Source organism: Zingiber officinale, chromosome 6A (assembly GCF_018446385.1).
Source record: "Zingiber officinale cultivar Zhangliang chromosome 6A, Zo_v1.1, whole genome shotgun sequence".
In the NCBI taxonomy this organism is placed as follows: domain Eukaryota; kingdom Viridiplantae; phylum Streptophyta; class Magnoliopsida; order Zingiberales; family Zingiberaceae; genus Zingiber; species Zingiber officinale.
Window position 1 is genome coordinate 34952324 of NC_055997.1, and position 16188 is coordinate 34968511.

General features: G+C 36.9%; 1 protein-coding gene, 1 non-coding gene and 1 pseudogene across 2 annotated transcripts; 2 read left to right on the plus strand and 1 right to left on the minus strand.

Annotated features, from left to right (window-relative positions):
• Positions 1-685: 685 nt before the first annotated feature.
• On the plus strand, positions 686-759 carry TRNAN-GUU. Its single transcript has one exon. It is a non-coding gene; the product is annotated as a tRNA-Asn (tRNA).
• A 1925-nt stretch (positions 760-2684) lies between these two features.
• On the minus strand, positions 2685-12709 carry LOC121996266 (annotated as a pseudogene).
• A 273-nt stretch (positions 12710-12982) lies between these two features.
• LOC121996265 (calmodulin-3-like) lies at positions 12983-16137 on the plus strand. Its single transcript, XM_042550175.1, has 2 exons — positions 12983-13220; positions 15479-16137. Exons 1-2 carry the CDS (start codon positions 13145-13147, stop codon positions 15850-15852), a joined length of 450 nt encoding a protein of 149 aa, XP_042406109.1. The 5' UTR covers positions 12983-13144; the 3' UTR covers positions 15853-16137.
• The last annotated feature ends 51 nt before the right edge of the window (positions 16138-16188 follow it).

The following is a 16188-nucleotide window of genomic DNA, read 5'->3' on the forward strand; positions in this document are numbered from 1 at the left end:
GCTCCAAATCACGTCCTATCAGTTGAAACATGTTCAGAGTAGATCTCTAAACTAAGCAGTGTATAATGTAAATATAAAAATATAGAAATAAAAGAGTAACGTCTGCCCTGTAAGGTAAGGTCAGAAGGTCAGGCGTTACAAGAGAAGTTTTTTCTAAAATGTTATGACATTCATGGTAGCAAAAGGTGGAATCCGCCACCCCAACGGCGTCACACGGTCGGCCCCACGACTATATATGAGGAGGTAAATCAGGAAACTGTAGTTGGCCGGTGCAGGGGAGGACTTTTTTTCCTCGACTTTGCCAAAATTTAAACTCTTATCCTATAGTAGCAACTCGGCCCCGCACTAATTAACTCAATCTTACCCAAGGTAATGTTTTGATAGTTATGGCTCTACAAAATGTTGAAATGTCGTAGTATTCATGATTTTTAGATTGCTTAAGTCCTAAACCCTTATGAATTTGAAATGTTCCTTTTCTATTTTTTAAGTAGCAGTGACATTTTTGATCAATAACTTGTGAATGTGTTGTATTAGGCGATTTGATAGTAGTTTGAATGCCTAGGTGATTCATTTTTTATTAATTATGAATGGCTATATATTTGACTTTAATTTAAATATATAAATATATATATATATATATATATATATATATATATATATATATATGGCAAATAATTCACGCATTGCTGGAATAGCTCAGTTGGTTAGAGCGTGTGGCTGTTAACCACAAGGTCGAAGGTTCAAGCCCTTCTTTTAGCGTTTTGCAAGTATGTATTTTTTTTATTTTCTAAAATTATGTCTTGTTTCTATTCGATTTCTTGATTTACCAGTGTGAGACATTTTCTTGACTTTGATCAACATATCAACCGACTTTGTTGATATCGAATCACACTTTAAAGGCCTCATCTTATATATCTCACCTTACTCGTTGTATCATATAACGTAATTCCTTTTAAGTTTAGCCCACTGTGGGAATATTCTAAATCTATACAATATGACAACAAAGGGGACACACCAATCTGGTCTAAGTTACTTTCCACACACCAATCTGTTTAAGTTAGTGTCCTTAGTATAAAAAAGTTCTCAATACTCACTAAACTCTTCTCCAATAGTGATGGAGAAACCAAGCAAAATTTGACCTCATTTTCTGACGATCTACATACAACTAACATTGCTAGCCCATATATTTATTTGTTTACTCTCAACTTTAAAAATAAATTAAAAAGAGTGTGTCATGCTCTATTAAAGAAATATGCTCCTATTTGGATGGAGCATATTGATGTCATGTGATCCAAAATGTGTGATTTGAATATATTTTTGAAAATATATTTTATGTTGATAATAAGATGAATTGTTATAAGCATATATAACAAATGTTATGACATTCATTTTTTTTTATCCCTCCAATTATCTAATAAACAAATTTCAATCATAGCATATTGGATAGAATTTTTCCTCGAGTGAAAAATAGGCCTAAGAATATTCTCTATCTGAATGAGTCTCTTTGAGTACTTCACGATTTCCTTGATAGCCGGTGGAAAATTTTCGTGGAATCGGACCGGTTACCTCTAGGATTAATTGGTTCAAAAAGTTAGATATTTGGTGTCAATTGAAAAAATTGTTATGACATTCATTGTAGCAAAAATGTGATTACGTTCACTATCCTAGACGCCCCTCATAACTCGTCCCCATATTATATGAATGGAGGTAAATCACAAGATCAGTTTATAGCCGATTGCCAAATGACTAAGGGGTGAGAGAAGTTTTTTCTAAAATGTTATGGCATTCATGATAGCAAAAAGTGGAATCCGCCACCCCAACAGCGTCACACGGTCAACCCCACAACCACATATGAGTTGGTAAATCAGGAACTGTAGTTGGCCAGTGCAGGGGAAGACTTTTTTTTCGACTTTGCCAAAATTTAAACTCTTATCCTATAGTAGCAACTCGGCCCCGTACTAATTAACTCAATCCTACCCAGGGTAATGTTTTGTTAGTTATGACTCTACGAAATGTTGAAATGTCGTAGTATTCATGATTTTTAGATTGCTTTTAAGTCCTAAATCCTTATGAATTTCAAATGTTCCTCTTCCGTTTTTAAGTATCAGTGACATTTTGGATTAATAACTTGTGAATGTGTTGTGTTAGGTGATTTGATAGTAGTTTGAATGTCTAGGTGATCGATTTTTTAATGAATCATAAATGGCTATATATTTGACTTTTATATATATAGATATATATATGTTATTGGCAAATAATTAACATTTTGGTGGAGTAGCTCAGTTGGTTAGGGTGTGTGGTTGTTAACCACAAGGTCAAAGGTATCTATATTTTTTTATTTTCTAAAATTATGTCTTATTTTTCTACTACTTACATTATTTTTCCAGCTACCACTTAACACTTTGAAATCTATTCGATTTCTTGATTTACCAGTGTGAGACTTTGCAAGTATGTATGTTTTTTTATTTTCTAAAATTATGTCATATTTTTCTACTACGTTTCTTTTCTTTTTTTTCCAGCTCCCAGTTAAGACTTTGAAATCTATTCGATTTTTCTACTACTTATCTTATACTTGACGAAATTGAAACGGTAGTGAAGGGGCGTGAGCTTTTGCATCACTATTCTCATTCCGCGAAAATTTCCTAGCTCATGCTACGAATTTTCCTTTCTTAAAAGACTGAAAATTATCTGAAACCATTGTCATTAATATTCAATCCCACAACGAGTTCTGCACAATATTAAACTCTTATATACATGCCGAAAAAGAGAGTCACAAAATTTGATCGAAACTACTTGCCATTTCTCAACAATCATTTCCTTCGTGATTAAACATCAACACTAGAAGTCCAGAGAACTGCTTCAGGCACTATAAGCAGCGGCGCTCAATTCTGTGTAAGAAATGCAGAATAAAATGCCATCTCCCGTGTATTCTAACAGCAAAGGGAAAGAAGGAATTAAGACAGATCAAACACTCCCTATGATCCTGTATTTGAGGAGCAAACATTCGTGACCAGGAATTTCACCATGCTCATAGATACTTTCTTGCAAGAGCACGAACTTTGGTATCAAAGTGCGACGATGCAATGCGCGCGCCAGGAAGGTAAAGCGGGTTCAGTAGGATCTGTTCATGTGCAGTTGAAAGAAAGCTGATTAGTACTTTCTTAAATCTTGTATAATTCACACATAGACTGCACAAATTGTGAAGCATAATACAAGACGAGCAAAAGAAACCGATCCTAATTATATGAATCCAGCATGTTCATGTTCGTAAAGTGAACTGATGATTCATTTCCAGCTAATTAAGATCATTTGCAGAATTGCAAACCTGCTGAGGCACTCTACGAGATCCTCATAGGCTGCCAGATGCTGCACCTCCTCTGGAAGATATGCTTTATCAAGAGGCACTCAACCATCCAATATACTAACAAAACACTCATCCATATCAACTATGCCAAAGTGACGTCTGACTACAAGAAAACCAGTAAATATTGACCGAATTAGTTACAGAATATTTTTTATGTCGCTGAAATAGTGACCAAATTGTATTCAGTCGCTAAATTAACAATCCAATTAATTTTGGGTCGCTAATTCTCTCTCTTACATTTTCAAATTTCTTCTGCTTACTTTCTTCTCTCCCGTCTTTTCTCTCCCACATCTTCCCTCTCCTCTTTCTCCAAGGAGTCGCCGGACACACAGGCAAGGTCACGCCCTGGCCATCTACGGTCGCACCGCGAGGTCGTGCCTCAGTTGCCTACAACCTTGCGGTGGTGAAGACGCCTCAGTCGTCGCCGCTGCACCCTCGCGACTGTATTCCGCCACTCCGCTTTCGTCTGCATGTCCTTCCTCGGTCTCAAATTCTCTCGGTCCTTCCATGTCATCGCCATCCTCTCTGTCACGCTTGCCCAAACCATCGTCTTCGGCTACCGCTTCTGGGTTGACATCGGCCTCCTGACGGCCTCTCATAGCGGGGCCATTCTCATGCTCGCCTGCCAGGTGGCGCTCACTGGCTCCAACCTCGTTTGCCACCTAGGTTTTCTCCTCCACTTCGCCAAGGGCGGATGTAACAATATCGGCAAAACCATCATCTTCATCTACCACTTCTGGGTCGACATCGGCCTCCTAGCGACCTCTCGTAGCAAGGTCATTCTCATGCTCGCCTGCCAAGTGGTGCTCACCGGCTCCAACCTCGTTTGCCACCTGGTCTTTCTCCTCCACTTCGCTAAGGGTGGATGTAACGGTATCGACAAGCACGAGAGGTAATAAAAGTTTTACAATAAATGCAAATAAACAATTGCAGCTTAAGGATTCTGTTAGGGATACCATCAAAGTCACACATTGAAAAGATATAAAAAAAAATCATGAGTTTAAAAGGATGTAAGATATCTTCATTAGCATAAGGTCTTTCGGGTAGAACCCAAAACAAAACCATGAGGATTTAAATCCAAAGTAGACAATATCATGTCAGTGTAGAGATATGTGAATTCCTTTTGAATACAACAAATGGCATCAAAGTCATGGTCCAGACCAGATGTCATATGAGGTGACTTTAAACGAAATTGAGGGAGGTACGGAGCATGTCAGAGTGACTAGATGCTCGCGGGGAGGCCCAGAGTAGGTCCAGAGTGGCTGGATACGAAGGCTAGCGAGGAGACCCGGAGCAGGTCAGGATGATCAGATGCTTGCAAGGAGGCTTAAAATAAGTCAAGATGACCGGATGCTTGTGAGGAGGTCTGGAACAAGTCAAGAGTGACCGGATGCGGATACTTGCAGGGAAACTCGAAATAAGTCAGGATGACCAGATGCTCGCGGGGAGATCTAGAGTAGATCAAAAGTGATCAGATGCTTGCGGGGAACACTCGGAGCAGATCAGGGTGACCGAATGCTCGCGGGGAGGTCCAAAACAGATCAAGAGTAACTAGATACTCGTGGGAAGGCCCGGAGCATAAGAGTAACGGTGATCCTTCGTTTGAGGAGAGAATTGTTGAAATACAATCAAAGGCACATTGCAAAAATATGAAAAAAAAAAATCATGAGTTTAAAAGAATATAAGATATCTCTATTGACATTAGACCTTTTAGATAGAGCCCAAAAACAAAGTCATGGGAGTTTAGACCCAAAGTGAACAATATCATGTTATTGTGGAGATATGTCAATTCCTTTGGTCTCAATAGATTTCGAATCCATAGCCATATCGCAAGTTATTTTGCAAGTTGTTCTTTCTTTGCCTCTCAATCTGTCTTGATTCCTTCTGAATTAAAGAAAGGGCTGTTAATTGATGTAAATCTACTAAACGTAAAACGTAATGGAACATTATTTGAGTATGCTTTAGGAAAGTCCCTTTATGTTTATCTCAGGAAAGTTGACTTGATAAACTATAGTGACTACAAAGAACTTCCTCTGGAACTTGAAAGATGTTCAGTGTTTTCACCATTGGTAAACTCTCTTCTCCTTCTTGAAATTGACATTAAAGACTGGCTCGTTTTTTATGTGCCCCTTTCTGGGAGGGAGCCATTGCTGGAGTATCATGAAAAGAATAAAAATAATGGTGATGCAGAGGAGAATCTTTTGACATGTCTTGCTGACCTATTTTCTCAGGTGGGTAATTTCTTGAAGATGGCTCCTTGTAAATTAAAATTTTAAAGATATTGCTGTTTGTTATAGATTTAAAAGTAATAAAAAAATCTTGTGGCCTAATAATGTTTCTGCTTTCTTGTTAGCTGGATTGATAAACTATCATCTTCTTTCTGACTTGATTAACATTTTCTAAAGCTGCAGAATAATTGGTTCTCAAACTTGTTAGACAATACATGACTTCTGTAAATGTTAAAATTTCTTGCAATCTTGTCGTATTATTGGATATGACTGTCAAAGTATTAGAAAAGTTAAATTATTGCTAATGTTCATTTAACTCACAAACTGGAGTCTATTATAATTCTTTTTCCAGTGCTGAAGTTCTTAAAAATATTCCAAGATCTAGTTTAATGCCATGTTCATCCCTTTTTTTAGTTTCTAGAAGGTTTGTTTTGCTTGCATGTTTCTGTTTTAAGTGTGTTGGTCCTCATCTAATATATTAAATCTGCCTGAACTCTGGAATTTGTTCCTTCTGCTTCTCTTGAAATTTGTGGAAAATTGCCAATAGCTTCTTCTGCACAGCAACTTATTCTGTTCAGAGTATGTGATCAGATCTTTCAATATGGCTATATCCTTCTGTACTCAACCAATTGAACTTGTCATTTCTCTCTTAAAAGCTTCTTATTTTATCCAAATGATAGTGATTTTAGAAAGTTTATATAACCAGGTAAAGCATATAATCCTGTCAAGTTGCATTCCACTTTGTGCAGATTAGTTCTCAAAAGAAGAAAACTGGTGTTGTCTCCCCTAGGCGCTTTGTGCAAAGGGTGAAGAAACAAAATGAGTTGTTTCTGTTGGTACAGGGTGCACCAGAATCAAACCTGAATTTTGATGTTATTAACGATTCAAGTTAAGTCTTGTTGTGATTTAACAAATTGACTGAGTGTGCAGACTGTTTACTCAATAGGGAAAGTGCTAATCGCGACTAGGCAGGAAAGACTTAGCAGATCGTGGAACCCCGGCAGAAAGTCCAAGTGGGTAGAGAGGACCCGACAATTGGCAAGGAGATCGAGAGATCTGGAGGACCAAAGATCGAGAGAAAGTCCTGGCGAGCCGATCCAAGGCTAAGCGAAAAGTCCAAACAGGCCTCTAGAACCAATGTTTAGCAAGTAGGTTGAGGTAAGCAACTGGAGGAGTGACAGTGAGGTTGTGTTCCGGAAAGGAACAAACTCTAGGTCGTTGATCCAACTGAAAAAATCAAGAAGGTTTTCAAGTTGAGATCAAGAGCATTCTACTGTCTTATACTATTCATGCATCATATATGCTAACCTTTGTTCTGCAGGAATATTCTGTTTAACTCTGTGTTGCAGGTTCGGCATGATCGGTCCATCGAACGTAGGGAACAGTTGACCGAACCAGGCTGACTCAGACTAGAAATCAGACCAGAGCAGAACAAAGCAAAGTCCGATCAAAGCCTGATCGGTCGACTGAAACAGTAGATTGGTCGACCGAACCATGATGACATGACAGAGAGCAGACTCGACCGAAAGCAAAGAAGGAAGTCAGGTTGATCGGTCGACCGAAGGATCGCTGCATTAATGAAGCATTAAGTGCGAATCTTAGTGAAGAAGGAAATTCACTGGTCGGTCGACCGAACCATTAAATGTCATCAATGCCCGAAGATCGAATCTCAGCAAAGAAAGAAGGGAGCGGGTTTGGTCGACCAATCGTTGACGATTCTTATAAAAAGGAGTTCGAAGTCCCGAGGCAGAAAAGATGAATCAAGTCAACAAGTTTTCTATCCACATAGTGTAAAAGTTCTGTTCGTGCTACTGTTCTACAACACATCTTCAAGCAAGCTACTGCTCTGAAAAGACGCCGACAATCTTCATCTACATACTTTTTCAGTATATTTTATTTTAGATTGCACTGTATTTAATTTCATATTATATAGCAGGATGTTACTATCTTATACTCTCATTTGTATGAATTGCTTCTTTCTGAAGGTTTCGAAAAAAAGAGTTTTAGTGGATTGCCCAACGATGCGGTCAAGGATCGCAGGCCTTGGAGTAGGAGTCGACCTATGCTCTCAACCAAGTAACTGAAACATGTTTTTTTCTTTCCGTTGCACTACTCGTGCTTTAAACGTTCCAAAAGAAACAGTTTTTAAAGAGCGATATTTAACCCCCCTCCCTTATCGCTTTCTATCGATCCTTCAGTTTCATAGTTATATGCACGGAGTAAAATAATTTAGATCTTATTGTGTAAATTTGGAGGATCTGCTCATTGATATAGATTTAGGCAAAATCTCATTGTCATTTGCTCATATGACCAATCTTACAGCTTGTGTAGATAAAGCCACATTGCTTTGGTTTGCGAAGTTAGCTATTTATCTTACTGTCCTTAGAGTTCAGAGATATAGATTTAGGCATATATCCTATTTATGGTTGTTTTCCATCCCTTTACAGGTTTAGAGTATATCCAGGAGCTGTTATCGTCGACAATAATTGTCAAAACTAGATTTATGCCCTTAGAACATCCCCCGTAGTGGACACCCTCAAGAGCTCCTTTAATGCCACGTCAACGTCATGTCAAAAGTAAAAAACCCTACATATCTCTCCACTATCAAAAAAAAACTTCTCAACAACTTCTTTATGGGTCTCACATTTTTTCATTATATATATTTCTTATCTCTCCTTCATATTTTACCTTATATATAATTAAATTTTTATAGAATCTAAACATTGAAAAATATTTTAAAATATTTATATATTTTATCTCAACAATTTTCATATTTTATGGAATTTATAAAATTTTTAATAACAAATATATAAAAAATTAATTTAAAAAAATCATTGCTCTATTGTTTGAGAGAAGGAGGGAGGTCCATCCCTCACTCCACGTCACTAGTGGGAACTTCGAAGGAGCTCGCATTGGAGATGCTCTTACTCTTCATTTTGTAAGATATGGTGGCAAAAGACAAATACATTCGCCCCCAGCGCCCCCGCCAACCCGTCCCAGGGCCAACGGAGGAGGTAAATCACGAGCGGCTACTAGCCTTTGGAATACTGACTAGCACATAAGGGAGGTATTTACCTCGACTTTGCCGAGATTCGAACCCCAGACCTCATGGTGGCAACACTTCATGTGCTAGCCACTAGACCGTCCTGAGGGGACAAAACTAAGGTAGGGTAAACTTTTTAACGTGACTGGGCCACCGCTTCGCGGCCCCACATCCCAAAAACCCCCGAAGGGATTTTTTGGGGAGACTCAGTACCACGTATCCAACGGATAAAGAGTTGATAAGAGGGCTCGAACCCGACACCTCAGTCAACGGATAACAACGTCATATCCAGAATACCTCTAGCTCAATTGTTAAAAACTAAGGTAGGGTAAATTTTTTGTAGTGAAGATATGCATACACACTTGGATGTTATTAGTAAATTAAATTTTGATTGATGTTGATATTGATTATTGGTGTTGATATTATTTTGATTAGTGTTGATATTAATTGTATTGATATTGTAATGATATACAGTTTTTTAAAAAAATATATTAAGGTGTATATATATGTGATGAAATTCATAATAAAATTAATGACAGAATTAAAATTCCATGGCTGTCGCTATATTTAACCACACCAATTTAATTCCGTTGCTAAAATTAGTGACAAAAATGTAATTCCATCGCTGTATTTAGCCATGAAATTAAAATTCCGTGGTTAAATTAGAGAAGATATTTAATTCCATCGCTAATTACATTAACGACCAAAAATCTTGCCAATAATTTCGGTCACTAATAGTTGGTTTTCTTGTAGTGTCTATCTCATTTAGAGGCTTCAAATGCTTCAGTCCATAGTCATTGAGCAAAGTCAAGGCAACTTTTACTTAAAAAGTATTGCTAGTCAACAACATAAGATCATGATGATCATCTATACTATTGTGTGAAGTCTGTCTCTCATCTTGCTAAACAAGAATTATATATAGGCTTTACCTATGTAATGCATAATACAAGTACTGTTAAACAACTATTTGGAACTGGATATATGAACATTATCCCTCCTGATCAATGTTATATCATTATTTCTTATTGCAAGTAATATTTAACTCTCTTAAACACTTATGATTATGTTAACTAATTTTTTTTGCTCTACCCATCACACGATACAACTAAAAGTGATTGTCCTGCCTAACACAACACTTCGGACATTTTCATCCAGGCATTGGGACAACATTTAATGGTTACTGTGTGTATAATTATCAAGTGCTACCAAAAGTCCACATTAAGACCAAGGTCATAAATTGACCTGTTATATCACTAAACAGCTTATTCTCTTCCTTTGCAGTGCCGGATCAGTTCAATGAAATGTTGTATTTGGCACTAATTGATAAGTTTTATAACACTGAATAGCTAATTACATTGATTGCCATGAGTAGTATTTTCTTTGTTGAATTGAATACATGAAATTTAGTAGTGATAATGTGAAATGGGTGATTATGAAGACAACCATATACGTTTTCTGAATATTATTGATCTATTATTCATTGCAGCATATAAGTAGACTGGCCAAATTCATCTACAAGTCAGGTTTAATTAATTCTAGCCACATCGTCACAAATTATGAGGTTCCATGTAATATTGGTCAAAGCTTAAAATAATGGATACAAGGCTGTGAGCAGCATGCTTAGCTTTGATAGAACTATGCAGCAAGTAGACAAACAGAAAAAAATTCTTTTAAACAAAATGAACACACTAAAAAACATTCTGCATTCACCTAAACTATACATGGCAGTGTAGTTGTACTGGTCAGTCCTTTTTTTCCCTGAATTGGCATATGAGCATATATCACAGCTAGGGCTTCCTACTGGCAATTTTACGAAAATAAACTGTTCCTAATGATGATTAACTGATATGAATTATCTATAGTGTGTCCATCTTAAAAAGAGCAACATTAATTTAAGCAGAAAGATACACTAAAAATATATACCCAACAAAAATCTAACCTTTATGTAGAGCTCTTGGACCTCTTGGAAGAAGCTCTTTATTCCATCCTCATTACGAGAATCATGTAGTTACATAAATCTAGTGTGTATGAAGTTGGTTAAAGGACACAAAATGAACAGAAAACCCTAATATATCGATAATATGGTCTATAGGGCACATATTCCCAATAAAAAAACTTCCTGATCTTGATTTTGCAGAATAATGTCTTCAACATTTGCAATTGTGATAAATGGAAAAACAAATTTTGAACAATACTGATATTAGCCAAGACAATTGAATTAAGAAACTTTATGCATTTTGCTTTGTCATTTATAAAACAAGGTGGCACAAAGAAGTGCATTTAAGATTTCTATCAAATTGTCTATTAATAATATAATTTCAAAGAACTGTCACTAGGATATGACCAGCTGTAACATATACAGACACACTAAGATCATTGAACTTATCAACTGCCTTCAAGAACCTGCAGTCATATAAGAGAAGCATGAAGCTTAGGCAATTATGGAAGAGAGTAATCATCAGTTCAATCAATACATAAACAGCAAGTAGAATGCATCATTACAGAGACTCACATAGCATTTGTGGTCCATGCAAGATCTTCGACAATATCCAAGGCTGCATGTAAAATAAACTGATGCTGCTGAGAAGCTTCTTCTTTCTGTCATAGACAAATTATAATAATAATAATAATTATTATACCACTTCCAACTCCAAAATCATTAAATTCCCAAGAAAAAATCATGACAGGGAAGAAAATTATGTCCACTGTGCCTATAATTAGCACCAACATGAGCCAACTTATACAAATATTATCAAAAAATTAATATTTTTTTTTTTTGATATGACAGTAAAACAGATTCTTTGTGTGAGAAAAGGACCAGCATAAAAGAGAAACAGATGCACTTCAAGTGTCAAAATGGAAGTCTTGCATAATGATACACAGGAAGTGTTGGATTGATAAGGATCATTGTCATCAATCACTCCTGCCCAGCTAAAATTGGATTTATACTAAACCTTAAGATGACTCAGGGAAATTTTTGGTGAAATTTTATCCAGAGTAAATGAGGAACATGTAATGAACTAGTTAATCCGAACAACTAAATTTCCAATTTTCTTTTATGAATGGAAGGGCTTGAAGAGAAATGTCCACTAATACCTACATAAATAAGCAAAAGAAACAGAATATGTACAGAAGTACAGACCTGGATGAGATCATCCAAAGAAAAAACTACAATATAAATATATATATACACAATCTGAAGTGATAAGGCGAATGCTCGAATACATATTTTATATCATGCACACACAACCCAGAAGGCAGCAGCATCTTTTCTGAATGCTACAGAGCATTATCAAAGTTCTCTATAAGTGAACATTCAGAAATGTGGTAGGGACTATGTATCATGCAACTTTCAGTCATTAAAAAATGAATATGCTATGAAGTAATAGGCTTTTCTATCAGTAGCGCCATGAGGAAAATTATTTGTCCAAGTAGTACCATTGTTATCAAAGAACAGTGGAGTAGTGAAAAAGGGGAATATGAAATGAACGATCAAAGTGAAAGTTAATACCTTCGCTGCAGAGCCAACTTCAGCTTCGTAAATGGGAATGTCATTTTTACTGACGATAATGAAGCATGCTGTACCGGCCATAACAAGAAGCTGTACTCCGAAACCTGTAAAATAAAGTAGTTTCGAGATCATTCTCTACTGAAAAAGCTTTCCTTCAATTTTATAGACTCCTTAATAATAAAATTTCACGCGAGGAAGTAAAATCTGCTTAAACAAGCATACATGAAGATGTAAACATAACCAAATAGACAATGCAAGGCCTAAACAAAATCAGATACTTCGGAGGAAAACAACTCCAGTGGATGAGTACAGCTAAACCATCCGCCCAAACAGAAACAAATTCGAAGTAAGGGCATACAAATCGAAACCCCAAAACAACCTAAAACCTGGAGATCAAACATACCTCAATTACAACATGAAGACTGAAGCCACAAAGGGATCTCGCCGGAGGGTTGTTGTCGTCGACCGCCGTTCAGGAGGAAGAAGGAGATCGAGAATGCGGAAGCTGGGATGAGATCCCTTTTTCCCCGAGAGAACCGGCTCGGATCGGTCGAACTAACCCGATTCAAATTCGAGTTAACTGGTTTGGGACCACGTGTCCAATTTTCTGTTTCCATTTTGGCTTCTCAGAAATAAAATTTAACAATTATCGAAAATTAAATCAATTTTTTTACGCATAGTATATTAATTATTGTTTCCAAAAAAGAAAATAAAAAATACAGGCGAAAATTGCTGAAAAGGTAATTGACTTGATTCAAATAAAACAAATTGGTAAATTAATAATTTTAAATATGTGAAAAAAAGATAAATATTGAGAGGCAAAATGAAACTTGTCTTCCAAGACTTGTCTCCTCGCCGTCGTGGTCGCCACTGCGGGTTTTTTTTAACCCTTTTCTACTTAAAAGGTTCTCTGCACCGTTCCGCTTCCGATCTGCCACAAAATCTCTTCTCCTTCTCCTCCGCCCTGCCGTCGCTACTGCTGGAATCGAAAGTCGCCGATGGCGGAGCAGTTGACGGATGACCAGATCGCCGAGTTCAAGGAGGCTTTCAGCCTCTTCGACAAGGACGGAGATGGTAAGATCTCCCTCTCCTTTCCCCCTTTTTCTTTCATTTTCTTGGACCTCCTTCTTTTGTTTCTTCGCAGTTCACTTATCCCCCGATCGGTGGCCTTCTTCCTCTATCTTTCGCCAGCCGTGCTGTGGATTAGTTTTTTTTTTTTTTTTTGTTTTTTGCTAGATGAACCTCGCTTAAGGGATCTGTCTTGATGGTGCTCGATGGATCTCGCTGATGCATTACCCGGACTGGGTTGCTTAGGTTTCGCTTGCTCTTTCTAATCGATCTGTGATAGACAGATCGGCTCGTGACCAGTTTTCTGTTTCGATCTTTACATAGTCGTGTCCGTTTCCTACACCATGAATTGACTCGGGTTAGTTATTATTTGGCGCTGTTAGTAATCCTTTTATGCTGTTCGATTAGTTGAAGCAAAACAAGCCTCCCGAATTCGATAAGATACACACATTTTTTTTATTATACTATTCAGCATAGAGTGTCAGTAGGAGTTCCATCATGATTTATGTTCCTTTGACAAGAAAGGATCTCAGTTGAGTGTTTGAATAATGAACGATCATAACCCTGTCTTAATCTTGTTTAGTCCATTTAACCTTTCGTAGTCATCACTGTGCTATATTCTGTTGACTAGCATGTCTGCTCGAGCTTGTTTTGAATTCCTTTATGCTAAGGTGGGTCCTAAAATTAGATTGATTCTCCGTGCCTTGCACTTTGTAAATTCCTCCACTTTAGTCTGTTCGAGAGTGACTGAAAGTTTGGGCTTCTCCATCAGTTCCAGACGCAAGGGATAGTGAACTTCCTTTGTTTAGTCTGATTCAACTAATAATTTATTTTTAGCATAGAAAATGAGGGAGTGAATATTAGAATCAGTGATTGGATGCCCATATTTGAATAATAATAATGTTCTATTCCCTTTTCAATTCCATAGCACTATATGTAAGAATCTGGAATCTCACTGGAGTTTTCCTACTTACAATTTCACATTTCGTTTCTCTTGTTTCTGTAAAATAATAAACGGTTAGTTAATAAGGATAACATAAAGTTGAATATTACATCATACTGTGTCATATTAGTATCAATGAATTTGAATTTATAACAGATGAAAGTATGGCTTGATACCTGGACAATTGTAAACATAAATAAAACTTAGCGTGATACAAGTAATGAACATCTTGTTCTTCAATAGTCAATACAATTTAAACCTTGAAGTAGTGTACTATGGATATAAAGAAAGTGCAATCACAAAATTTTTTCTACTAACATAACTAAAGAGATAAAAAAGTTGTAGGGCTCAATTTAGGCATCATTGATCTCTATAATATTAATACAACACACAAAACATAAAGGGGTACAACATGATATTGTGCATGTTTAAAGAACGAGTACAAAATTCAAGTTTTACATAATAATAAGATAATCTATAACAAAATATCAAATAACTATACTGACTGCATGGTTGGCTTTAATGTTCTTATTTAAAATTTGTAACCCCCAAGTTACTTGGTCATTTTGATGGTAGTATCAGAGTACATAGAGCTAAAGATAAAAAAGATTTGGTCATATTTTTTGACTTTAGGGCATCTCCAATTTCAATTTGTATCCTGTTTCTGCATTCCTGCAAGGAATCATAAAGCCACTGAAAGTTTAAAATCGATGTCAAAGGTCCATTAGAGCATTAGAGATATCACAATATCACTGCAACAAATTGTTTGTTTCCTCTTTCCTACTGCTCGGGAGGCCTGCATGTGAGAGAAGTAGCCAGGTTAAGCGGAATTTGTTTTCCTCTGAAAAGCTCTACTATGATTTTACATCGGGACAAATATTGGAAATGAGAAAAAGCTTTCCACCCAAGCTCATCACCTTTCAGCATGCTTAGTAGCTCTCTTAGAAGATGGATCACCTTAAATATGAAGCGTCTTTATCTTTGTTTTGTGCCTCTTTTTTTTTCTACTTTATTTTTAGTTTGAGTGTCGATGTAGTGAAAGTTCACTTATATTCAGTATTTGTGGTCATTTTAAAAAAATTGCACAAAATACTCACAGTAACACTTGTAATTTCTCAAGTTCACCATCCTTTTTATTTTTTATTGAGTTGCTAGCTTTTGTAAACCACATATTGCTTGTCATCATCCTGTAATTCTATAACTCCCTTTTCATTTATTGGATAGAATAGTCATGACATTCATTTTGTTCAACTAGAGCCCATAATGTATGCTCTTCAGCAAACTATTTCAATAATTTCATGATATTGTTGAAACTTATCAGGTTGTATCACAACCAAGGAGCTTGGGACTGTGATGCGATCCTTGGGGCAGAATCCTACAGAAGCAGAACTGCAAGACATGATCAACGAGGTTGATGCTGATGGCAATGGAACTATTGATTTCCCAGAGTTCCTTAACCTGATGGCGCGCAAGATGAAAGACACTGACTCTGAGGAAGAACTCAGGGAGGCCTTTAGAGTGTTCGACAAGGACCAGAATGGTTTTATTTCTGCAGCTGAGCTCCGTCATGTCATGACCAACCTGGGGGAAAAGTTGACTGATGAGGAGGTCGACGAGATGATTCGTGAAGCAGATGTGGATGGTGATGGCCAAATCAACTACGACGAGTTTGTTAAAGTCATGATGGCCAAGTAACGTGACTTCCATATAAACCGTCCGCAACTTTCATGGCAGATATGTACGTTGTGCGTGTGGCATTTCTCAATTTGTAATGTTTGTACTAGTTTGGTTATCTTTATCCCTAGGCGCCAGGATAGACGATGCTTAATTTCTTCTTGCATTCTGTTGTTGGCTGTCTTATTATGCCCGTGAAATTTTATAGAACTTTTTATGTTTATCTGCCCTTCGTTGTCTTTGACTTTTCTGTAACGTACGAAGTTGGATTTGATATAGTTTCAGTGGATAGCATTGCTTGCTCTATCCAGAGTACTTGTTACAGAATGTCAGTTTCTAGCATTAATATTGGCGTGC